Genomic DNA, 24,379 nt, shown 5'->3' with positions numbered 1-24,379 from the left:
TTATGATACTTAGAGAAGAGGCCTGTTCGTCGCTATCTCGGTTCTCCTGTGTGCTCAGCTTCCCGCTGTCCTCCTTCGCAAGAGTGCTTTGTCTGCTATTTCCAGCGCTTTCTCTCTCTCTGTTCTCAAGTCATTATCATGACGAATACTGCTGGTGTCAAGAATACTGCGCTGCATCACGTTGAAGATGCCGAGAAGCAGGCCCATATCAAGGATATCATCTCGGAGCAGCACCAGCACGATGCCGACGAGCTGGAGCAAAAGTATCACATCCCGCTGAAGGCGGTGCTGGAGTCGCATCTCGAGGAAGATGCACAAGCTGTCCGCAAAGTCATGTGGAAGGTCGACTTGCGTCTTGTGCCCATGCTCTCGTTGCTCTACATGTGGGCGTTTATCGACCGGTCCAATTTGGGGAATGTGAGTGAACCCACCAGCCTTTGCATACCCCCCAGCTTTGTGTCCTGACTCACAATGAATGAATGCTGCAGGCCAACATCGCCGGCATGAGCGAAGATCTCAAGACCAACATCGGCAACCGCTACTCTGTGTTAGCCATGATCTTCTTCGTCGGGTACTGTCTCGTCGACATCCCCGCCACGTTCCTCGTCCGCAAAGTCGGCCCGGCGCTATGGATCGGCACCATCACGACCATCTGGGGCATTGTGACCCTGTGTCAGGGCTTCGTCAAGACCTGGGGCGAACTGGCCCTGTGCCGTGTCCTGCTCGGCTTTCTGGAAGGCGGTCTCGTCCCTGCGGCCATGTTTCTGCTCTATAACTGGTACACGCGCTACGAAATCCAGGCCCGCATTGCCGGTTTCTACGTCATTGGCAATGCCTCCAGCGGCCTGGCGGGATTGCTCGCCTACGGGATCGAGCAAATGGCCGGTGATTCGGGGTTGAATGGGTGGTCGTGGATCTTTATCATCGTAAGTCCAGGTCTCCACAAAGTGGTCGAGTGTGCTAATCGCTGTGATGTAGGAGGGCATCGTCAGTACCGTTGTCGGCCTCGTCTCGTACATAGTCATGGTCGACTTCCCCGAAAAGGCCACAGTCAAGAACTCTATCGGCCTACCTGGATTTTTGACGCCGGAAGAAGCCGCCATCGTGCTCGCCCGCGTGGAGCGCGACCGCGGCGACGCCGTCGAGGACAAAATCACGCTCAAAATCGCCATGAAGCACTTCCAGGACTGGAAGCTGTGGGAATTCACGTTGTACCTGCTGCTCAACAACACGGGCGTCTACGCCTTCTCGTACTTCCTCCCGGTGATCCTGAAGGACGGCTTCGGGTACTCGACGGGGCGCGCCCAGCTGCTGACGTTTCCTCCCTACGCGGCCGGCGCGGCGTGGATCATGATCTGTGCGTTTACAGGTGACCACTTCAAGACACGGGGTCCGATCATGCTGTTCAATGCGTCCATGTATATTGTTGGCGTGTCGCTAACGGGGTTCGCCTCGGATGTGCACGCCCGCTACGCCGGTGTGTTTTTGGGTGTCATGGGCATCATCGCCAATATCCCGACCCAGTGGGCATACGCACACAACAACATGGTCGGCCAGAACAAGAAGGGCCTGACCATGGCACTGATGGTCATGGGCGGCGCCTTTGGGGGCATCATCGCGGGCAACGTGTTCCAGTCCCAGGATGCGCCGGGATACAGATCAGGTCTCTGGATCTGCATTGGATTTCAGGTGAGAATCAAATCTGTCCTTCCCCCAGACCGTGGTATCCGTGGCAAAACCTCTAACCTGTCTGTATTTAGATGCTCTACTTTGTGCTGGTGTTGAAGAACTTTGCCATCTTTTACGTCCAGAACAGACGGGCAGACCGTGGCGAGGTCATCATCGAGGGACAGCCGGGGTTCCGATACACCTACTGACGGGTAAATGAGAAGAAGGAAGGGCATCTATCTATCCAGGAGCCACAAGGATTCAGGTTTGAATTTGCCCAGCAGATATGATCCTCAGGGGTAATCAGCAGCCAGCCGTTTGAATATGTGGAATATGAAGGAGGGGGATCCGGTGTAGACATCTATGCCAGTTTGGTAACCAAGCATTTGGAGTCGGACCCATATTCCTGCTTAACAAGGGCCCCTTCCTCAGGCGCCATATTCGAAGTGTATCCATATTTTCCATATTCTGTCTGCCTGCTGGTACTAAAGGGAGACTTGCTACTCAAGACTCCACCGCGCAAGAGCAGACGAGATTGCCTTTAGCGTAATACTATTCTTACTTACTGGGACCCACGGCAATGCTGTCTCCAAATGTCCGGCGAATTACCAGTAAAGTTGGAGACCAATACTGTCGGAAAGAGAGTCTCCCACCCGTGTCGAATGGTCCGGGCAGTCGACCTCCGCACGCAGAACTGTGACTTTTTCCCGAGCAGTGAGAACAGATCCGGGGGCTAAGGGTGGTGCGGAGTAGTGTTGTATCAAAAAATACATCTGAGGAGCGGATACATATCCCGATCTGGCGACGTCGGCGTGGTCTTGGGATATACATACATCATTTCCAGAAACCAGTTAGTTATTGGTGGCTCGCTTTTGTCACGGACACGGCCACGTTCGTGGGACGTTGTGGTTGATTTCATCTGGCCCTCAACATCTATTGACCTTTCAACAAAAATGGCCACCGGTTCCAGCTGGAAGATGGCACGGGAGGAACTGGTCAAAATCTCCATCGCCGACGCCACCGAACGCTCAACACGCGCCCTTCGCGCCGTGGGCTTCACGGCCGACGATGCGGCCACGATCTGCGCACACATCATGGACGCCCAGCTGCGCGGGTACGGTCCCACGGGACTGGCCAGAGTCCTGACCATCGCGGACCGGGTCAAGGACAAGCTGGTGGGCAGCGCCGACATGGTGGTCACGCGCGAGCGCCCTGCTTCCGCACAGCTCGACGCCCGCGGCGCCATCGGCTACCTGTCAGCGTACCGGGCGACGGAGATGGCGATCGCGAAAGCCAAGGCCACGGGGGGTGTCGGCGTCGTGGGCGTCAGCGACACGTTCTACGCCGGCATGCTGTCGTACTACGCCGAGATGTGCACGCGGGCGGACCTGGTGGCGTTGATCGTGGCGAGTGCGGGACCCTGGGTGGCGCCTGAGGGCAGTTCGACGGCGCGGTTTGGCACGAATCCCATGTGCATCGCGTTCCCATCGGGGTCTGCCCGCCCCGTCATCTGGGACATTGGCACGTCCAAGATCATCCACGCCCAGGTCAAGCTGGCCCAGCTCATGGGTGAGCAACTCCCCGAAGGGACGGCGTTTGACAGCGAAGGACATCCCACCAGGGACCCTTTCAAGGCCCTTCCCGAGGACGGTGGCGCCATGGCCGTCTGGGGCGGGCACAAGGGCAGCGGTCTGGCCATTGCTATCCAGCTTCTGGGTGCCCTAGCCGGGGCTCCGGCACACACGGCCAACAACGAGGGCTGGGGATTGCTGGTGATCGCGCTGGACCCGGAGATGTTTCGCCCGATCGACGACTTCAAGCGCGAAGTCGACGCATACTCGGAGACTATTAGGGCCAGCAAGCCTCTAGAGGGCAACGGGGGGCCCATTAGGATGCCCTTTGATCGTAGCTGGGAGAGCCGCGAGCGGACGCGCGAAGGGGGGTTTGTCGAGGTCGACAGGTCTGTCCTGGACGGGTTGCAGAGGTTGGTGGATAGAGCAGCAAAATAGGGCAATGATACAGGAACAGGATCACCAGCAGATCACCTCATGCACTCAAGCCGTGTATATATATACACGTAGAGTGTCTACTCTGGTCAGTGGATGATTCACCCAAGGCGGATCGACGATATACTAGTAACACATGTCTATGTGTGTGGATCTTATTGTATATCAAAATCAAGCTATGGCATAACATCTATTTCCCCACACAGAACCCGCGTTAAAAACCCCTCCTCTCCTACAGCATCCATCACTCCTTCTTCTTCTCTCCCTCCTCCTCCTTAGGAGAAAATTTCTCCAACCACTGCTCGTCACCGCCAATGTATCGGTAGATGACCTTGGAATCCATCCCCGCACAGCGAGGGTCCTTACCGGCCTCGACATAGGTGTTCCAAGTGGTCGGACCGACACAAAGCTTCGCACCCACCCGCTCACACGCGGCGATGGCCAAGCCGATGTCCTTCTTGACGTACTCGATCTTGAAGCCGGGCTTGTACCCGCGGGAGGAAGGGGCGTCGGGACTCAGGCCAGGGACCGGGTTCGCCCACTGGGCGTTGCGGTTGCAGCCCGTGGTGGTCTTGAGGATGTCCTGCAATATCCGGGGGTCCATGCCGGACTTGATGGCGAAGTTGAACATCTCGGCGTTGAGCAGCGTGATAGACGAGCTGAGGTAGTTGTTGGCGAACTTGGCCGTCAGACCCAAGGAGGGCCCGCCGCACGTGTAGATGTTGTGGCCCATCAGGGACATCAGCGTCTTGAGGAGTGGTAAGAGAGGGTCTGACTCGGCGCATCCAATCATGAAGGTGATGGAGCCCTTCTTGGCCCCTGCCGTGCCACCCGACACGGGTGCGTCGAAGAAGCGTGTCCGTGGGTGTTGTTTCGTCGTCTCCGCCCCGACTTCCAGCGACGTCGCCGTGTCAATGGTGCTGCTGTCAATGAGGATCTTGTCGCTCAGGTCTTTGGCTGCTAGGACTCCGTTCTCCGGGTCCAGGTAGACGGCCCGGACGTGTTTGCCCTCGGGGACCATGGACATGAATATATCCTTCACCTTTTGGTCAGCTACCTGAAGATAACTTCTCTGATATATATACAAAGGTCATGAAAACAGGAGGGGGAGTACATACACTCTTCTCCGCCACCTCTCTTGAGCTGCCACAGGGATCCAGCTTCGCCACCGCGCCGGACTCTTTCAAACCCCTCTCCATCGACTCTGGGTTCACGTCGTAGAAGTGTACCGTTGACGTAGCAGGCAGTTTGCTGACCAGGTTGGAAAACATGGGGAAGCCCATATTGCCCAGGCCCACGAAGCCGATGTTGGCGGGCAGCTGGGGTTCTGAATACGAGCCCATTCTGTTTGAGTCGCTGGCTGGCTGTTGTATGCTGGGGCTTCCTGATGGCCTTTTGGTTTGTTTGTTTGTGATGAACCAAATGCTACAATATCCAGGAAAGGGAAGGCTACTCCCAACTCTCTAAATAGTTACCAAGAGTGGTACTACCACCCACTCACCCTGTGGTACTTTTACCAAAACCCATATCAGACACCCCCACGTCTCGTCCTAGCCGGCAGTGGGAAATTGGTTGGTACAACTGCGACTCCATTCTCCCCATTCGATACCTCGCAGCTCGGAGATCGACTCCCCCCCAAGACAGCGCCAACGTTTGCTTGTCAAGTGAGGGGGATGGGCTAAGGCGTGAGGCTAGCCCGGAGGAAGAGTCTCCGCATGCAAAGGGTCTTGGGTCTGGCACTTGCATATTCTACCCCGGGCGAACCCCGAGTAATAGATGCCCCATACAAATGGGTGGTGGCTGGGGAGGTGGTGTATGCCAGGCCAATCGGGCTGTCTGCGTCGTGGCTTGCCTCGGGGAAGGCATGCGACCATAACTGGACATCGACATTCTCCTGTGCGGAGCAACGAGGCGTAGTACATCGGGTATGCATCGTGCTGTAGGACGACATCTCCAGTATTCGCTCAGCATCGTCAGGCTGGGAGGCGACTGAAGGAAAGCTTGAATAAGAGGCTCTAGAGTGTGACTGCTCGGGCCGGAAGTTGAGAAGCGTCCATACAACCAAGTCGTATAGATCGTCGTGATCAGACCCATCAGTCCTGCTGCTCTGATATATGCCAACGAGTATTGCCACAGTTCAATATAGATCCAAAGCCAACGACAGGACACCTCCCTCTCCCCCACGGCAACAACAATGGGAGACATCACACACCCAACTGACGACAATGCTCGCCGTCTCCCCCCTCCGGGACCAGACCAGGTCTACGTGAAAGTGGCCGCCTTGAACGGGGGCTTCCTGACGCTGCCGGAGCGCAACTTCGTGACCGACCCAGACCCGGACAAAGGCACGACGGTGCCGTCGATGTGCTTCCTGATCGAGCACCAGTCGACCAACTCTGCGGCACCCACGCGCGTCGTGTTCGACCTGGGCATCAAGCGCGACCTGACGCTGTACGCGCAGCCGGCAACGCAGCACCACATCACCACCCGCCAGCCCGTGTACTCGTCGGCCGATGCACGATCGAGTCTGATGAGCGGCGGCCTCGACCCGGCCACGGACATCGACGTCGTGGTCCTGAGCCACATCCACTGGGACCACATCGGGCTGCCGGCCGACTACAAGCGGGCCACCTTCATCGTGGGTTCGGGCACGCTGCATATCCTCGAGCACGGCGCGCCGCACTATCCCCGCGAGCGCATCGAGACGGGCGCCCTGCCCGTGTCCCAGACGAAGGAACTCCCACCGGTACCAGACTCAGACCGGAAACACATGGCCGCAACCTCCCAGACCACGCATACCTGGACATCCATCTCAACCCTGCCGCGCGTGGTCGACTTCTTCGGCGACGGCTCGCTCTACATCGTCGACGCGCCGGGCCACATCCACGGGCACGTCAACGCGCTGCTGCGCGTCGGACCCACGCGGTGGGTGTACCTCGGCGGCGACTGCTGCCACGACCGGCGCATCATGACGGGCGAGAAGCAGATCCTCGAGTATGACGATGGGCGGGGCAAGCTGAAAAGCGCGCACGCCGAGCTGCACAAGGCTAAGAAGACGATTGAGAATGTGCAGCGCCTCATCGACGTCAATGGAGACGCCGTCGAGTGGGTTGTCGCCCACGATTGGAAGTGGGCGTCCGAGAACCAGAATCGGTTCTTTCCTCGGTGGATGTATTAATGAAGGATCAATTGACCATCATATTCAGACGATAGGATAGATATTTGTGTGCTAGATATGTATCCTTCTATGACAGCAGGCAGACAGAGAGATAGAGCGGTGGTCAATATGGATGTTCTGCTTGCTTGCTTCTATTCTGAAAAGGCAGGCAGACAGACAGAGAGGCAGAATCTACATTCAACTCGTCCCCTTTTCTCGCTTTCACCCTTACACCTTCTCCTTCAACTGTCGCTGGTGCTCTCCAGCCTCAATCATTTCGTTGATGGACGTCTCAGCCACTTTCAACGCCTGCACGCCCGCAGGGACGCCACAATACACCATGGACTGCATGATGACCTCTCGGATTTCGACCTCCGTCACCCCGTTGCGGATGGCTCCTTTGGTGTGGATGGCCAACTCATGCCAGCTGTGCAGGGCAATCATGAAGCCCAGATCTAACAATGGTCGACGGTTGTCAGAGAAAAATAACCAATATGGAAATGCCGCCAATATAGGGGAAATGACTAAAACGTAATATTCATGAAATCGAAAAAGACTTAAACGTACTGACGAGACTCCTCGACCTGCGATCGAGCTCTGGGCGCGCCCACACCTTCCCCCAACAGAACTCGGTGGTAAAGTCCTGCAGCGGTTTGGCAAACTCGCTCTGTCGCGCGGCCAGCGATCGCTGGACGTGGGCCTCGCCCAGCACGGCGATGCGGACTTCTTTGCCCTTGTCGTATAACGAACTTTCGCTGTTGCTCATTGTGACTGTTGGCTCTGAATATTGTGAGAGTTTCAACTCGGTTTCCTTTCCGATAATACTGGTTAGAGCTCACTGGATGAGCCAAGATATTGATGTATTATAGGCATTGGCAATCCCAAACTGTTGACAGCACCATTGTAACCCAGGCACTCACGAATTGGAGTCGTCCTGCGAGCCGATACCCCGAAGCAGGGATAGTTGGACCCATGTCGCTGGATCTCCGTGGCGGAGAGTGATAGTCCGACAGCCGGAGGATCATGGTCCGCGGTGGAACTCTGTTGGCTGCACTCCCTCGGACGAGGCCTTGCACCATCTCTTCCCAGCTCTACCAGAGAGGACTGCTGATGAATTTTGCTGTCAAAATGCTCTAGTGCCGTTGAAGAAATTGTCAGACATGTCGGTGTAAGGCAACATGGGCTCGTCCATGAGTCCGAACAGCGGATCGTCAGGGATGTCCGAGTCGAAAATCACCTCTCCCGAGTACTGCACGTGTGAGCTCGTCACATTTCTCGTGGGAAACATGCTAAAGATGGTGTCAAAGTCGAATGAGGACGGTGAGTAGCTTGGATATATAGTTTCCTCTGCCGGGTAGTCAGCAGCCGAGAAATCTCAAAACATCGGAAGTCATATTCACCTGGCTGCAATACGATCTTGCTCGCCTCCATCAATCTCTGTATTATCTTCATGGGCTTCGACACACCGGGATTGGCAAGACATAGCTGCTCGAGGCACGACAAGCTTGCCGCGAGGAGGGAGGTGTGCTCTCTGTTGTTTCCGCTGGACGCATCGGCGGCGGCGTTGCGGACGTGGATCGTGCAAGCAACGTAGATCGCGTAGCTCAATAAGTATGGGGCGCCTCGGAGACTGTACGCAGTTTTCCACGCCAATGCGACGCTGGTGATGTTTCGTGCCGCCGATGTGCAGCGACCCCAAGACAGCGAAGGGGTGGCCGTGGAGCGTAAGTGGCCGTCCGAAATGAAGGGTCGGTGAAGCAGAATCAGCAGGGAATAATACAGGGCGTGCACATTCATCAAATTCGGCGGAGGGTACGAGGCCGAATCGGATTGCAAGAGCCGCGGCTGGAAATCGAGGTTTGTTGGCAGGTTCTCCCTCCACGCTTGCAGCGCGTTGTCGACAAGTTGCAGACTGGCCTGGGCGTTGCGAGGAGTTGCTCCGACAACGTAGAACGTGTTGATGATCTTGGTCATAATCTTGGACAGCAGGCACAGCTGCTGGAAGGTAGATACCGAATAAATAGGAAGACCCAGAGAGGACGAAGTAGTCTGCGGGCCTGGGTATTTGGGATCTTTGTATGGCACGTATAGTTCCTGCTCCTCCAGCGTGTCCATGAAATCTCGCGAGACGTGCGAGTCACGAAGATTGATAGCCGCCGGGCGTCCCAGGTAGAGACTTTGTAGCTTGTCCGAGACAAAAGCCCCCCAGAAGACCCTCCGACGGATTTCCACTTGCTCTGGAGAGTCGCTGGTCTCTTTGGGATCAAGATGCAGACCGAGGTCGTAGATCATGCGCAGGGCGTAGCCGGTGTACAACCACCCTTTAGACGTCTCACCTTTGGCGTTGTAGCTCGAACCCAGCAACAGCAGTCCAACCACAGTGGGCAGCTTAGGGTATATCAGTAGCGAGTCTTCTGCAAGGAGCTGATCGCAACGTCGGAAGAACCGTCGACCTGCTGTGGAAGGGTCTGATGGATCGTCTCGGACCTCCACTCGGGCAGAAAACTTGCTTGTGCACGCAAAGATCGCATGTAGCAGGAACCTCGAACAATGAGGCCCATTCCGGAGAAGGTCCCTTATGATCGCCGGTCGGTACGTCAGCAGTAAGGTATGATGTTGGCGGCTCCAGTGCAATTCAAGTAAATGCATGGCCAACTCGGTAGGTACTCCATGGACATCAGGCAGTGAGGCCAAATGGCGCTCGTTTTGTCGTTGAAGGGCAGCTTCGGCAATCAGGCAGTTCCTGATGTGATCTCTCGCAAGAGAGGCTGCTGACTGCACCGAAGTGCTGGCCGACCGCGGATGATAGTGCAGGGCAGAGGAAGGTCCAAAGCTGCTGGGCTTTCCTGCCTCATCGATTGAGAGGAAGGGCCCGATGTCAAATTCTTCGTCGGAGGAGTCTTCCAGGCTCCCCAGGCTGCTGCGGCGCCGCAGATTTTGCCCTAGATGAGGTACGGCGAGTTGTGGATGAGGTGAAAATTGAGCTTCAGCATTGCGCTCTTCGCTGCCGTCATCCGGCAGCCGAACACGCCCGTCGCAGATTGTCACCGACGTCAACAATCTCTCTCGCTTTGCGGGTGGTGCAGATTTGAGCTTGGCGATAAATGTGTCCAGGGCTGAGTTCTGCCTCTGTAGCTCGTGAATGCGTGCCAGCGTCGGTCTAGATGTTCGACAGCGTCAATGATGAAGCTCCGAGGAACCTTTCGTGACGGCGAACGCACCTCCTCTGCGGCGTCTCTTGTTTGTAGACGCAGTCCTTTCCCTGAATGGCGCACGAGGTACACCGGGGTCGTGCCGTATCACAACGGGTTTTCCGAGCTCGACAGGACAAACATGCTCGTGCAAGTGATTTCGGGGCTTCTTGGGGAGACTTGCCAGCCATTCTGTCATTCTTTTGTTCCGACTGCATGCGTGGTGCTGTCGGGTAGCTACTATAGCGACAGTCCGGAGCGGATCAAACGGCGAGAGAGCGTTTCAATCCAAATGGGGAGCATAAATATATGTTTGTATGCGTATGTCTGGACGAAGGACCAATGGAACGAGGAAGTTGGTGAGGCATTGCTCGGAGACCACGTGGATATTGGCTTGATGAAAGAACAAGAAGAACTAACACATAACAAGTAAACTCCCATACTCCCCCACATTGCGGAGTCGCTCCAAGCCCGGAGTACGGAGTGAACGGCTCACAGACGACAACCTAGTGGTTTTCTATCTAACCGGCAATGACCAAAATCTGGGAGAGGCTGTCTCCCGGTAAGGCTCGTGGTCTATCTAGAGGTCACAAATATTCAGCTAGTTCAGGTAGTGTTTTGAGATGCTGACTCGACGAGTTTCCAGCTATATACGAGACCGGGCCAAGCTACTGTTCAGCTCGTGCAGATCTCAGCCGTCCAGAATCACGGTGGCAAAGAAGAACGAATGTGAGGAGCTTAAGCACTGCGATACCTTGAAATCCTCTGACAGAAAATCGACCCGGGAACAGCGACCATGGCAAGGCCGTAGAGTAGCACCAACCTGGACAATAACCACCGAGTCCGTGAATCGACCTGGACTGAAGTCGCATCGATATTCGATACCTCCAAGGACAACGGTGCCTGTCCTGAGACCTAGACAGCGTCCGGTCATTACCGATGCTGTCGGCTTCAAAACGTGTGTTTGGAAAGTGGCTTCTGCCACAAGGACGATGGCACGATCACCGGTGAAAGTGGCTTCTACATCAGGGCCTGCAACGACCCGAGTTATCAAAACCGGCTAATTATTCTGCGTAGTCTGATACCATCGAGGGCCTTCCGTCTGTGTACCGTGCTCACAATCGCTGTCTGTAACAGATCTTGGTCCTCTGCCATAGGATGCAGGTCACTTCCATACGCAGATCAAACCGTAGCCTTACATCAGAAAGCCGAGTTAATCAGATAAATCAGCGCTGGCAGGATCCAGTGATGTGTAAGATTTAGAAGCATTTAAAACTGACAAAAGACAGTCTCTCTCTCTCTCTCTCTCTCTCTCTCTCTCTCTCTCTCTCTCTCTCTCTCTCTGCCAAGTCGTGAAACTTGCATCTTCTTGATTCGGTTCAAAGCGAATGTGATGCCGCCCTGTTACTGAAAATCCGGACTGCGCACCCGCTATCTCGTCCACGCCAGTTAGCATTCAACGATCCTCCGATCTACAAGACTAAAGATATCCGAATATGAAATGTAGAGAAATGGCGTAGTAGGAGCCGAGTTCACGAGATAGCTGACTACTGCTGAAAATTCTCCGAAAATAAAAGGTTGGAATAAAAAGGCCTCCGAATCAAAAATGAATAAAGCCTCCGATAGGGAAAAGCATCCGTGTACATCACCCCGACGGTTGCGCGCAGTCGCAGAAGTATCTATAAGACTTCTCTCTTGGAAGTCCATGTTCCTCCTTTGGCCGGTGGAATCCTTTTGCTTTTTCGGTCGTCCTTACATGCTTCCTCTGCAAATTGAGGTTGGGATTTCCTCGCCTGGACCAGCATATCAGATCCGTATAGACCGTCCTTAATCGTTCGAAGTTTCCCCTTCGTGGTATTTCGACGAATATCAGCACCAAAGCTCTGAGCTAGAAGAGAATAAAGAAGCTGGAAGAAGAAAGTTCACACATGGAGTCAAATCCGCGCTCGGAAATGGAACTTTGCCCTGACAAGGCCGGGCTCACCTCCAGTGTCGATACGGACAATGGGATAGCGACCAAGGAGGTTGAGACCACTGCTTCCAAAGATGCCGAGCCCTCGGCCAAAGCGTCAACCAACGGGTCGAAGAAAGGGTTACGGTTCTGGATGATCTTGGTCGCACTCAGCGTCACAAGCCTGCTGACAGCGCTGGAAGCAACCATCACTTCCACGGCCTTGCCGTCTATCATCGCCGATCTAGGTGGCGGCGACTTGTATATATGGGCCGTCAATGGTTACTTCCTGACCATGTAAGTCCAATGTCGTTGTCTTGCGATCAGCTTGTTCTTTCCATCGCCGCATCCGGCCGGTGTTGACCGATCCGCTGCAGGACGGCTTTGCAGCCCCTTTACGGACAGCTAGCGAATCTCTTTGGACGTCGGTGGCCAACGATCGGTGCAACGGCGGCTTTTGTCCTGGGAAGTGGTATTTGTGGAGGAGCTAGAAATATGAAGACTCTCATTGCCGGCCGCGTGATCCAGGGAGTCGGGGCAGGCGGTACCGCTGTTCTCATCGAGATGATCATCTGCGACTTGGTCCCTTTGCGCCAACGAGGCAACTACTTCGCCATCGTCTTTGGCCTCGTTGCTCTCGGCACAGCCTTGGGACCTTTCTTCGGCGGCCTTATTGTCAACTACTCCACCTGGCGATGGGTCTTCTACCTCAATCTCCCCATTGGCGGTGTCGCGCTGGTACTGCTCTTCGCCTTCTTGAAGGTGAGATGGAACAAGGAAGCCAAGCTTGCCACCAAGTTGACCTCGATGGACTGGGCTGGGAATGCCATCTTTGTCGCGGCAATCTGCGCGGTCCTCATCGCACTATCCTGGGCGGGCGCCGTCTATCCCTGGTCCTCATACCATGTTCTTATCCCACTGGTGGTTGGCTTGGTGGGCCTCGCAGGCTTTCTTGTATTCGAAGGTTCTCGATTTGCTCCTCGGCCGACCATGCCGCTGCATTTGATGTCGAACCGCACATCGGCCGTTGCTTTTGTCCTCACCCTCCTGCACGGCATAGTCACCATATGGTCGGTTTATTTTCTTCCGCTTTACTTTCAAGGCGTCCTTGGCTCATCGCCCGCCCGCTCGGGCGTCCAACTTCTGCCTACCATCTTGGCCCTGATTCCCTTCGCTGCAGGAGGAGGGATGGCCATGTCAAAGTTCGGCCGCTACCGACCAATACATACCGTGGGCTTTGCATTGATAGTGGTAGGCTTCGGTCTTTTCGACCTCCTAGATCAAAACTCCTCGACAGGCGCGTGGGTTGGATATCAAATAGTCGGTTCTGCCGGAGCAGGCCTCATTATCTCGACCCTGCTACCTGCCGTGATGGCGCCCCTCTCAGAAAGCGACACAGCACTGGCAACATCAACCTGGTCGTTCTTGCGCGGTTTCGGCGTGATCTGGGGGACTGCCATCCCGGCTGCGATATTCAACAATCGCTTCGACGCGCTTGCGACGACAGGCATCACCGATCCCGTCATCAGAGAGCAGCTCATCAACGGAAAAGCGTACAGCCATGCCACGGCTGCTTTCATCAAAACACTATCAGCTTCCTCTCGCGAACAATTCATCACACTGTTGAATGAAAGTCTCCGTCGAACTTGGCAGGTTGGTATCGGGTTCGCAGCACTGGGGTTTTTGCTTGTGTTTTTTGAGAAAGAGATTCCACTCCGCCAGGAGCTTGAAACCGAATTCGGCATGGAGAACGGGGAGAACGAAACCGGAGATTCGAAGAAGGGGTGTGTTGGAGTGTAGACTGGACCGTAGGGTATGGTCGAATTCAGCAGGGTTGTTGTGTGGCCTGCACAGTTCTCCACTAGGCGCATGGCGGGAAGATGGCAGAGAACTTCCAAGATTTCTTCTGTGAAATAGATTGAAAGGTCTAGAGTGAAGGAGAAGAGGAGAAGAAGGAACTTGGTTCCTTTGAGTCCCTTTCGATATATCTTCTCACAAGATTTGACCGCATTAAGAGACATTTATAGTATCCCTTTAGCATTTCCTCAAAGAAGTCCAGAATAGTCAGCGCGTCTCTATCCGAGGAACATGCCCCGGAGACCTCTCAGACTAGCTTTGAACGATTTCAGCGTGGAGATGCCTGAAGAGCCAGGCTTTCCTGACGTCTGCGTCATGGCCACACGTAGAAGTTGAGATAGGTCCGTCGTACTTAGTAACCCTTTCGAATCCGGCGTGCGTCCGGAGAGGCCAAATTCCTTGGGAAGGCCCAAAAGACGTTCAAGCTGGTCGAAATGATGTTCAATGATTTGGATAATAATCTTGGCGTAAAGATGTGTCTTCATTGATGGCAGGCCAGCCACTCGAACCTCAGGTAAGGCCTGCAGGAAGCTGTGTATGTCTCCCAGCTTCGACAGAGCATCGTGCACGCGGCGAAAAACTGCATTGTAGAGCTCTAAAAGCAGAAGATAGCTTGACAGGAGCATTAGCACCACTGGAGTGCTCAATAAACTTGGGTTTGTGGATGGTGGATGAACTGATGAAGGCAACGCAGGCGGCGAGATGTGTCTTTGGCGGAAGTCTGAAATACCCGAGTCCGACGCAGTAGATCCGAGCTCTACAGACCTGGCGATAGATTTGTTGGGCGATTTCGACGAGGCGGCCAAGTCTTCGAGAATATTCACAAACTGGGAAGTACTCTGTAGCATCTCGGCCGTAGGATTTCCCTCAACTTGGTGAAACCTTTCGAGACAATCCTGCCCTGCATTTGCCGCGCCCCAGATGTACACGTCGACATTAGACACCTGCCTGACGATATCTTCGTTCAATCTAGACAGGGCGGTGAGAGTGTCTGCGGGTTCGAGCAGCTTTGATGATGGCCCGGGTATATGATTTTCGGCAGTAGCTGGCAGGCCAAAGGTATGTTGTGAGCATTGGAAAAGTTCCGTTTCCGGTCCGAGGGTGAAAAGGTCATCGTGGAGCCCTAGTTGCAGATCGAAAGCGTGTCCTACATTTACGCCAAATTGCGAGCTTTGTGATGGATCTTCAAAATGGGAGGTGGTCTCGTAGGACGGGGATTGAAGATAGTTCGGGTATGAATCCAGCCTCCCAGGCGTGCCCAAATCAGGATGCGCCTGTATGTTCTCCGTGGTCGATGACAGACATGAAGAAGTCGATCCCGTGCCCCTTGCTTCAAGTGCCGTAGTTCTTGTCTTAATGGATCTGGTGTGTCTTCCAGCCACTTCTGCTCTTCGAGGTCGTCCTAGGGGTCGCGCGCTGCTGGTAACACATTCGACACCGATTTTCAGGCACCTGGAACAGGGCTCTCTGCTGGGCTGATCCCTCCGTGGACAGCGGAGTTTCTGAGCCCTGCAGCGATCACAGGCGGACCGTTGGTGGCTCATGTCGTAGATGTTGCTATTGAGACTGTGGACAAGCAGGCAGGAATTCAAAACAAGAGGACACGGAAAGTAGCCTGGAGAAGTTCCGCTGTCAGACTCGCCCTCATTCGGCAACACGACTCGCCGCCCTACCAGCAGGCCTGATCGCTCTACATAGCAATATCTGGAAGGATAAGACCATGAAGAGAGAAAATCTCGGTGCAATGTATATATCATAATCAATACTTTGGGCTCTAGGCTCGGAGCCAGGTATCTCTGCCTAATCACTGGCCCTTCTTAATACTCCTTTGCTTGTATCCAAGTCATGAATCGTTCCACATTAAGTTCAGGACAAACATTGCAATCCCCCAAATAGCCTTCATGACATCCTTCCTGATCCTAGTGGTCAATTTCGTGGTCGTATAGTTCATCCTCCTAGGTTCGCCAAGCTCAAGGCCTGGTCACAAACACCCCAGGAAACACGCCAGCATCGCCGGCATAGACACCGAACCACCACTCGTCGTTGATTTCCTCCACCTCACGGATATTAGCATGCTTGGGGAACAACAGCTCATCCTTCGCATTGCCAGCATTTTCGAGAGGGTAATAACCCCATCTGGCGACGTACGACTTGCCCCAGCCGCCATCCGGCGGGATCTGCATTCCTGAACGTGGGAGAGTGGAAGTCCTAGCTCGTGTTTTGCGCCGTGTGCCGGCTTCGTCTTCTCGCCAGGTCCAGTCACCCTGCACTGCAGAAAGGTTTGTTCCGTTAACACGGTGTTGATTTTTCGTCGCAAGTTTCCACGCTGCCACATCGGCATCTGTCATTTTTACGCCACCCACAATATCGCGAGTGATAACTCTTCGATCATTGCCTTCCTCATCCCGTTCGAAGGTGATGGCAATCATTCGGTGCCCGTCGGGACAGAGACGCCAGCCATCTGGCCCATCTTCGCGCGCCACCCGCCCCGTCTCGACCAAGCCATAGTAACAGGCGCTGCAAACATCGTAGTCGCCTTCTTGGCCAGGGTTTTCCGGTGTGGGAGTCGGATGTGATGGACAATGGTACCGTGTCTCTTGCAGTAGAATCGAGCGAGAACAAATGTCACAGTTAGTGGTAACAGATAGCGGCACAAAATCGGGACGGAGACCAGGGTAAGGCCCCGTTCCGGACGTGACGCTTGAGGCTGCGCTCTGAGCCGGGGAGATGTCTCGCCCACCAGAGCTGTAGGGACTGAGTGTCGCAGCACCCGGACCGCTTCCTAATCTGGAGGTGGCAGAGTTTGAGTCGGATAATTTGTAGGCCACCGGCAGTAAGGGATGATCACAGCAATGGTTGCTACCCACGCAGTCGTTGCAGAAACCCCACTCGCCCTCATTGCAATAGTCGCACGACCAAAAGTAGCCGTTGGCAAAAAGGCCACATCGATCGCAAAAGTTGCCCTCTTTCAGGCGTGATTTTGCATCGGCAGTCGTATTGGTCACCGAGGGCTTCTCATACTGTCGGCTGATTGGCAAGTGTGGTAGTCCCATAGACTGATTGTTGCGATTCGGGGGATGAGATGCGTTGAATTTGAGCATGGCAGAGCGATAAAACCCAAACCAATGATTGCATCCTCGCCCACTCCTATAGCACCGCAGGCAGATGTCTACCTTACAAGCAGCACAGTGCTTATGGACTTCATACTGAATGTTTGGACGAGCACACCGCGAGCACGAAATGCATGGCTCGGCTGACCTGGTTGGGACGCTCGTGGCGGGCAACTCTGTTGGACCAGGAACAGAAGCTTCTGATTCCAGTGTGGGAATGGAGGTCGGCACGGGACCGAGAGCCACGCTCGACATGAGAGGCTGCACAGATTCCGACCTCGGTGACTGTTGAGCTGGCGAACCAACTTGTGGCGGACTGGAAATGAGACGTCCACCAGCAGCCTGCCATACTTCAGATGCCCTCGGAGGAGTCCTCGGCTCAGTATTAGATCTGTGCGCATGAGGCCCCTGCTGGAGTTGCTGGAGGCGATCCGCGCCACCTGCACTCGATATGGGTCTGTTGGAGAGATCTGTTGCTGATCTCACCGCAGGATGAGGCGTGCGGTCTGTTCTCGTTGCAGAAGTATTGCGCCTCCGACTCTCATCAGAGGCTCGCCGTCGGTGTGATGTGGTCTGCGGTGGCGTCAGCAACTGGTCAGTTACTGATTGAGTTGAAGCTGCGGGAGGTCGGGTGCCATTGCCCCCAATAACCACGTTGTGGCTCGACCTTGGGCTTGGCTGCGTCCGTTCGCGATTGCTGTTCCTGGATGCATGATGGGAATGGCGTTCTGTTTCTTCAACTCGTGATTCCTGAAACCTCGTCGGCTCCCCTTGAGTGTCAGGCCGACTGTCATCTGAGCCTGGTCGTCGATGCCTCTCCGCATGCAATTGCCTGATCCGTTCGGCGATGACCTCGCTCAGCGCGTCCTGTTCTTGCTCCGTTAGCTCATCGATATTGATGCCCTCCAAGAGACCCTCAGTAAGAATCTCTTGCATGATCCGTGCCTCGTCTAAACTATCGCCTGTGCCCGTCCCACTTTCCGAAGCACTGACCAGGGATATCAGACTTGCTTGATGAGCAATTGACCGAGCACCCCTTTGACGTGCTTCGACAGCCTCGGGATGCCTGGGTGAACTGGGCGGAGGAGACAGGGACGAAGGATCTGCCGAGTTCGAGGAGCTTGCTGTTCGCGGACGAGAGAGCTCCGTATCTGAAGTGTGCTGTTGGTCACGTCTCTGGCGGCGGTCGCTGTCTCTTTGCCTGTCCGTTGTCTCTCTTCGTTCTCGACTTCTACTGCTGCCGGTGGTGGCTCGTCTACGGTCAGCTGAAGCGGGGTTCAGGTGTTGGTCGTGTCTGCTTCTCTCACCATGCCCCCCGTCCGCATACCTTGAATCTCCCGGGCTTGGCTCCTCCTCCTCCCGCCTTCTTCTCTCCCTTCTCCGATGATTCTCGATCTTTGGTAGAATTTCTTCACCTGGTTTATACGCCTGCGACATCTCAGCTTTCTCTTCCGGAGTCCGGTCCCTGCCAGGGTTTGCGATCAAAAACATCTCCAACAGGGTATTTATCTTCGCATAGGGCCGGGCATTTTTGACAGGAGCGCGACATGTTGGACAGGTGTATGGATTCGTGGAGGAGGGGCCACGCGCGTGGACTGCTTTGCGGTGTTGGTGAGAGAACCATTCTTTCAGACAAGAGCCGCAGAAGGTATGTAGGCAGTCGAGGAGGGTCAGAGGCTGATAGAGAACCTCGGTGCATATAAAGCAGACGAGCTCATTCTCAAGGTTGAGAAGGCCTGTAGCAGGGGCTTCGGTCATGGCAGCCATGAGCTATGGAGTCGAGGTCATGATATAAAGCGCACTGCTGCTTTTTCAACTATAGTTGCGGATTCAGTCACAGAACATTTGCGCTCTCGGCTGGGTCATCCTTAATATTTCGTCTAGAGTGAGCTGTGACGGAGGCGACGGAGGGCAACAACATGAAATCAGCGAAAAGGCGCCCACGAGTTGGGGAAAAAGGCAAAAGTGAGGTGTGTCGAGTGAGTTGGTGTGGTCCAGACTCTACGAAGAGGCGAACCCTCCAGTTATTTTTACTTTTCGGGTTGCGGGATTCCGAGCCTTTAACTGGAGGGCCTCTAATGGCTCGGTTCACTAGCTAATCCTGGGTCCTGGATGCGCCCCCCGCCGTAGGCCTCGCATCCTTGGGCATTATTTTGGATAGGGCTGCAACGCTACCTATTAACGCAGTGTCTTTCGATACGCCTCTCCATAGTAGTGAGTAAGCAACAGAAAGGAGATGTCATCAAATTTTCTCGTGGGCTACTTCAGCTTCAAGCCACTGCGCACAGGCTCTGCTTAGATCTACCAGCCTCTCCTCCAGTTGTCTTCTTTTACTTCTAGCATAAAATGCTTCTTCTCCACACCAGGGTCCTCCTCTTGGTTACCAGACACTTTGATCCGGGTATCCCCACGTGAAAGGAAGTGGCTGGGGATGGCTTGTCCCGAGGGCGAGTATTGACTTCGGCGCAATAGAATCATGCAGCCTCGTTCTTCGCAATCTCCTGAGTATTATGACCGACCTCGGTGTGATCGCTATCCCCTCGCTCACGGTGGATAGCATAGCTCAGTCGCTTCTCGGTATCGACTTCGCCTCTCTCCTCCCTCTTGATGTTGTGATAGTTGACGTGGGTGTTCCACGGTTTGATGTCGCTCATAAAAATCTCCTCGACCTCTTCCAGGGTCTTGCCTGCTGTCTCGGGGAAACAAAAGAAGACATGGATCGTCATGACCGTGCAGAAGACGCCAAAGATGATGTAGGCTTTCCACTTGATGTTGACAAATGCCGGCGGGACAAAGTATGACAATGCAAAGTTGAAGATCCAGTTGGAAGCAGTAGTCAGAGCCACCGCCTTGCCTCGCACGCGAAGAGGATACAGCTCAGGCGGATATACCCAACTGACGGGCCCCCAAGTCGGTGCAAATGAAGCCACGAACAAATATGTGCAGGCAATTACACCTTTAGCTGCGCCGCCGTGGATTTGCCAGGATTCCTCTGGGACGTGGTCGACTCCGCCGGGTGGTGCCGGACTCCCATAAGAGGCCATCAGACCAGCATTAGCGTACATCCAAATGGCCATGAAGGTAGAGCCGATGATCAGAGGCCATCGACGTCCCCATCGGTCAATGAAAATGAGTGCGAAAATAGTCATGAAAACGTTGATGACATATTGGATTGACGAAGCCACGAGGTTGGTATTGCCGGTGAGGCCAGCCATGCCTATGGACCATGTTAGTGAGTCTTAAGGGCACGAACGAAAGCTTCCTACCAAAAACATAGGTAATGTAGTACTAGAGTATCTGTTAGCGAGTGCTCATGCTGATGGTGCGATTACGAAGAGACTCGTTCGGGCAGGGGGCAATCTCTCCGAGTGAAAGGGAACATACCATCATGACGTTCATTCCAGTAAGCTGAGACCAGATCTGAGTGAAAACACCGATGTGCGTTCTGTTGATCATTTTTGGTTTAAAAAGCTCAAGGTAGCTAACATCAGCATTCCGTCGCTCAAATTCGCACATCTCTCGAATCTCATTGAGCTCGAGGAGGACGAAAGGAGCTTCACGGTTGCCCTTGGCATGTACAAGAGCCAAAACGTTGTGGCAGTCTTCCCAGCGATCTTTGCGTGCAAGCCATCTTCAAAGGCATCAGTCTTGGGGAACAACGACTTAAGGTGGGTAGTTATACCTGGGACTTTCCGGAAGGAGGAACAATGCAAAGAATAGAATGATGGCAGGGATCATTTGCAAACCCCATGGGATGCGGAATGCCGCCGGTCCGTTGACAAAGCTGCAGCCGTAGCTGATGTAGAACATGATCAGAATACCCCATGTGATGGCCCATTGTTGAGCTCCCACGACTCTTCCTCGCTTGCTGGGGGGCGCCAACTCGGACACGTAGACAGGTACTAGAACAACCGTCAGACATAGGCCTTGGTGATAGAAAAGGGGTGACGGATGTACCTTGGGCTGAACAAATGCCGACACTGAGTCCATTGATAAAACGACCAACAACGAGCATGCCAATGTTCTGAGAAGCGCAAACGATGATGGAACCAATGCACCAGACGACTGCACCTATCTGGATGGCTCTCTTTCGACCAAAGATGTCGGACAGCTATAGAATGTCAATCAAAATCAACAACCATTTGCACCTGTGTACGTACGAATCCCGAAGCCAACGCGCCAACGAATGAGCCTCCAGGCATGGAAGCAGTAATGCCGCCCTGAACATCAGATCTCGGGCCGGAGCATTGAGGAGGTCCATCAGGGCCTTGGTTGAAGTAACTGGTAGAATCAGTCAGTCTCTGTCCAGTACGTGGAGACATCGTTGAGTATATGATTGTACCATTTGTATTGCTGCGTGCCGATGCTGATGCAGGATTAGTAAAGCCCATTTGTTGCCATGTAGGATCGCTACTCACATGGCAGACATGGATGAGATATCAAAACCAAACAGGCCACCGCCAATCACGGCGATGGCTGTGATAAAATAGATGTTGCCAATCTGATACATGATTGCGACGGGGTACTGTCGACGTGATCAGGGGACAAACTAGGTGTCTCGAGGAGCTCACCAGAGATGGGAAGAGGAACGGTCAATGATATCGTGGGAGGAGGGGTATACTTGTATTCCCATATGGGAGAGGAGAATGGGCCCAAGCATTTCGAAGCATTGGACGAGACTTACATTTGCGGTTGCGACAAGACGGCATCAAGGGTGTTCCGGTGACCTGTTGCGGAGAAATGTTACATGGCGCCAACTCGCCTTGCCCTGCTTTCATGGTATGGGTTGTGGAGAGACGGGGAGAGAAACTGGAGAAGCATAAGGTCTACTCGGTACACGGTAGAGAGCCATGATGTAGTGGATATGAGCGCAAGGCTGTTGGACGAATAAGCGTCTAGGACTTGTTCCTGATGGTGCGAGCGCCATCCCGTCGCTCTGACCAATCCACATCGCCGACTTGAAGCTTGGCACTAACTAGGTTGTATTAGCTCTATGATCAGCGATGCTAAAAACCTCCTTCGACTAAAGTGCGCAGTGCCCTCGTGCGTCATCGCGCCACTGACTGCATTCAGTGCAAGGACTTGAAGGCGACGGTGGAGATCATCAAAACTTCTCCCACTGTCCCACCACGGATGTCCTCGTGGAGGCCTGAATGCAACAGGACGTCGATCATCTCCATATCCAACCCACGTCAATTACTCTTGTGTTGATCGATGCAACCTCGGCTGCTGAGAATCATACAGCGCTCGACGCCTGCAGACCCAGCTGGACTCGGCACAGTTCTCAGCGAGGGACAACAAGGGAATTGACTCTTACGCGGCACCACATATCCGACAATAGTGCGGGCCACAAGAGAGCGTGCCGTGTATCCAGTATCCATGACTTGGGCGTGGACCTCGCAGCGCACTACGCATCCCAATTCGTCTCTTCGTCCGAAATGAACCCCTTTGACCTCTCGCCCGGATCGTCTACACGTGTTGGCACTCGGTTGCTGATCCCACAGCCTCACTACCTTCGAGGCCTTTTATGTCTCGATACCCACTAATGGAACCACAGCGAGTTCTTGACAGACCCATGGGGAGTGGGAAAGGGTTGCAGTGATCCACAAGACGGAAGTCCTCATGTTACAACCTGACTCCTTTCTTTCATACGCCTTGACCTGCCCTTCCACCACTGCGCTTCAATCCGCTACCATTGCTCCCCTCCACGGAGCATTTAGGCTGGCACACTCTCAACGACGTAGCTGTTTCAAGTTCTTGCGCAAATGAGGCGTATTAACTATTGTTGTACGCGAGGCTGACACATAGCGTTAGATCGCTCAGTGATACAGAGAACCTCCAAACTCATCTCACATCTGAGGCTAGGGGAATTGAAAGCCCCTTCATCTGCCTCGAATCATCTTTGCCTGATTTAGGCATATATCTTTGGTTTGCGGAAGGCAGGTCTTCCCTCAAGGTAACAGAGTCGACTCGGTCGATGTTGCTGAAGGGAGAAACTTGATTGGCCAGCGACCGACGTGAGGAGTCATAATTCCAACTAGCAAGTTAACCATGACCTTTCCCCAGAGCCATATTCATGCCCCGAAAACAAATGGACAGTGTCAATCCTGTATCCCCGAGCAGATTCTGCCTGGAACTTCCTTGTTTGCGGTATTTGAGTGAAATATCCTCGCTAGGGATTGAATCGTCTATGTAATCCCGACGGACCTGGTCAGAACTGAAGGAGGATTTTCCCAGCATATGCGGTTACGAAAATCGTCCTTCGTCTATAAAGATGACCTCCTTTTCCCCACGGGAGCCGGCGGCCATGATAACAATCAAGCCGATCACGTCGGAGGCCGACATTCCTATTTGCGCAACTCTTGCCGACGCAGCATTGAAACCGGATGGCCTCCACGAGTTTCGCAAGCGCTACAGCAAGAATGTGTATGATAACACCGTCGACAAGCTAACCGACGCGTTGCGAGATGATCGGGGCCGATTTTCTCTGTTCAAGGCCGTCCTGTCAACGACTCCCAGCAATGATCGAAGAGGAGATCCCAACGACACTGTCGAGACAGAAAACACGCAAGCTCAAGGGGAGCACGAAACCATTGTGGGCTTTACGCTGTGGCGGAAGGGATACCTCGAAGTGGCTAAGATGGATCCTTTTGCACCAAAGAACGAGACAACAGAGGGCGCGTTCATCGACACAAGCGTCATTAATGTGCCGATCTCTGAAGGTGTCAACACTGACGCCACTGCCGATATCCCAACTATACCCACTACTCAGGTCAGCGGTGACGGCGCCTCAGGGCCAGAAAAGGCGAAACCAAAGCCATTTTACGCAAACCCAGATGAAGAGTTATTTCGGAAACTGGGCAACGCTTATGTCAGTGCCATTCGAGGAAAGAGACATTTGTGTAGGTTCATGACAGCGCTCCCAGTCGCTGCCCAATGGCCCATCTGATGAAAGCGTCCTTCACGCCGTTGCTGACAATGCGTGCCTGCAGATCTACACTGGCTGGCGGTCCATCCGTCCTACCAACGGCTGGGCATAGGGCAGAAGCTGCTCGACTGGGGTGTTGAAGTTGCCGACAGGGAAAACATTGTTTCATGGTTGTTTGCGCGACCGGCTGGGATCAAGCTGTATGACCGCAACGGTTGGAAAGCCGTGTTGACCATCGATGTCGATGTCCCCGATGAAGATCTGGAGGTGGCGCCTGTGGTGGCCATGTTGAGAGTCCCTGCAAGGCAACGCTAGTGAAGATCTCCTGAGGGATGTGGCAATGTGAGAAGGGAATAGTATTCACACCTAACATACATTCTGCCTCACCTGATTTTAGCTTCCACACACACCAACACACTCAGCGCGGCCTCAACGAAAAAAATTACTGCAAGTCTTCGGAATAAAAAGTATAGTAAACTGTTCTGCTAGGAATCGAACCATGCTCCTCCTA

At 54.0% G+C, this 24,379-nt stretch overlaps 11 protein-coding genes across 11 annotated transcripts; 5 read left to right on the top strand and 6 right to left on the bottom strand.

Annotated features, from left to right (window-relative positions):
- Window positions 1-138: 138 nt before the first annotated feature.
- Window positions 139-1,877, top strand: AYL99_08386 (hypothetical protein; the record flags this gene model as incomplete). Its single annotated transcript, XM_018839894.1, has 4 exons — window positions 139-417; window positions 489-926; window positions 979-1,689; window positions 1,761-1,877. 4 exons carry the CDS (start codon window positions 139-141, stop codon window positions 1,875-1,877), a joined length of 1,545 nt encoding a protein of 514 aa, XP_018691015.1.
- Window positions 1,878-2,621: 744 nt separating this feature from the next.
- On the top strand, window positions 2,622-3,677 carry AYL99_08385 (hypothetical protein; the record flags this gene model as incomplete). The annotated part of the gene is made up of 1 exon (XM_018839893.1): window positions 2,622-3,677. The coding sequence occupies one exon, from the start codon at window positions 2,622-2,624 to the stop codon at window positions 3,675-3,677; it is 1,056 nt and encodes a 351-aa protein (XP_018691014.1).
- A 241-nt stretch (window positions 3,678-3,918) lies between these two features.
- Window positions 3,919-5,017, bottom strand: AYL99_08384 (hypothetical protein; the record flags this gene model as incomplete). The annotated part of the gene is made up of 2 exons (XM_018839892.1): window positions 3,919-4,710; window positions 4,793-5,017. 2 exons carry the CDS (start codon window positions 5,015-5,017, stop codon window positions 3,919-3,921), a joined length of 1,017 nt encoding a protein of 338 aa, XP_018691013.1.
- An 851-nt stretch (window positions 5,018-5,868) lies between these two features.
- AYL99_08383 (hypothetical protein) lies at window positions 5,869-6,852 on the top strand (the record flags this gene model as incomplete). The annotated part of the gene is made up of 1 exon (XM_018839891.1): window positions 5,869-6,852. The coding sequence occupies one exon, from the start codon at window positions 5,869-5,871 to the stop codon at window positions 6,850-6,852; it is 984 nt and encodes a 327-aa protein (XP_018691012.1).
- A 207-nt stretch (window positions 6,853-7,059) lies between these two features.
- AYL99_08382 (hypothetical protein) lies at window positions 7,060-7,597 on the bottom strand (the record flags this gene model as incomplete). Its single annotated transcript, XM_018839890.1, has 2 exons — window positions 7,060-7,286; window positions 7,399-7,597. 2 exons carry the CDS (start codon window positions 7,595-7,597, stop codon window positions 7,060-7,062), a joined length of 426 nt encoding a protein of 141 aa, XP_018691011.1.
- A 357-nt stretch (window positions 7,598-7,954) lies between these two features.
- Window positions 7,955-10,213, bottom strand: AYL99_08381 (hypothetical protein; the record flags this gene model as incomplete). The annotated part of the gene is made up of 3 exons (XM_018839889.1): window positions 7,955-8,178; window positions 8,232-9,991; window positions 10,053-10,213. 3 exons carry the CDS (start codon window positions 10,211-10,213, stop codon window positions 7,955-7,957), a joined length of 2,145 nt encoding a protein of 714 aa, XP_018691010.1.
- Window positions 10,214-11,950: 1,737 nt separating this feature from the next.
- On the top strand, window positions 11,951-13,773 carry AYL99_08380 (hypothetical protein; the record flags this gene model as incomplete). Its single annotated transcript, XM_018839888.1, has 2 exons — window positions 11,951-12,270; window positions 12,351-13,773. The coding sequence occupies 2 exons, from the start codon at window positions 11,951-11,953 to the stop codon at window positions 13,771-13,773; spliced, it is 1,743 nt and encodes a 580-aa protein (XP_018691009.1).
- Window positions 13,774-14,048: 275 nt separating this feature from the next.
- Window positions 14,049-15,374, bottom strand: AYL99_08379 (hypothetical protein; the record flags this gene model as incomplete). The annotated part of the gene is made up of 1 exon (XM_018839887.1): window positions 14,049-15,374. The coding sequence occupies one exon, from the start codon at window positions 15,372-15,374 to the stop codon at window positions 14,049-14,051; it is 1,326 nt and encodes a 441-aa protein (XP_018691008.1).
- Window positions 15,375-15,800: 426 nt separating this feature from the next.
- AYL99_08378 (hypothetical protein) lies at window positions 15,801-18,707 on the bottom strand (the record flags this gene model as incomplete). Its single annotated transcript, XM_018839886.1, has 2 exons — window positions 15,801-18,195; window positions 18,268-18,707. The coding sequence occupies 2 exons, from the start codon at window positions 18,705-18,707 to the stop codon at window positions 15,801-15,803; spliced, it is 2,835 nt and encodes a 944-aa protein (XP_018691007.1).
- A 707-nt stretch (window positions 18,708-19,414) lies between these two features.
- AYL99_08377 (hypothetical protein) lies at window positions 19,415-21,450 on the bottom strand (the record flags this gene model as incomplete). The annotated part of the gene is made up of 8 exons (XM_018839885.1): window positions 19,415-20,157; window positions 20,207-20,228; window positions 20,325-20,571; window positions 20,623-20,842; window positions 20,898-21,051; window positions 21,101-21,221; window positions 21,283-21,306; window positions 21,359-21,450. The coding sequence occupies 8 exons, from the start codon at window positions 21,448-21,450 to the stop codon at window positions 19,415-19,417; spliced, it is 1,623 nt and encodes a 540-aa protein (XP_018691006.1).
- A 1,764-nt stretch (window positions 21,451-23,214) lies between these two features.
- On the top strand, window positions 23,215-24,183 carry AYL99_08376 (hypothetical protein; the record flags this gene model as incomplete). Its single annotated transcript, XM_018839884.1, has 2 exons — window positions 23,215-23,842; window positions 23,933-24,183. The coding sequence occupies 2 exons, from the start codon at window positions 23,215-23,217 to the stop codon at window positions 24,181-24,183; spliced, it is 879 nt and encodes a 292-aa protein (XP_018691005.1).
- Between the last annotated feature and the right edge of the window lie 196 nt (window positions 24,184-24,379).

Source organism: Fonsecaea erecta (assembly GCF_001651985.1).
Source record: "Fonsecaea erecta strain CBS 125763 chromosome Unknown Scaff7, whole genome shotgun sequence".
In the NCBI taxonomy this organism is placed as follows: Eukaryota; Fungi; Ascomycota; class Eurotiomycetes; order Chaetothyriales; family Herpotrichiellaceae; genus Fonsecaea; species Fonsecaea erecta.
Note: the sequence above shows the minus strand (reverse complement) of the source record. Positions and strands in the feature narration are given on the sequence as shown.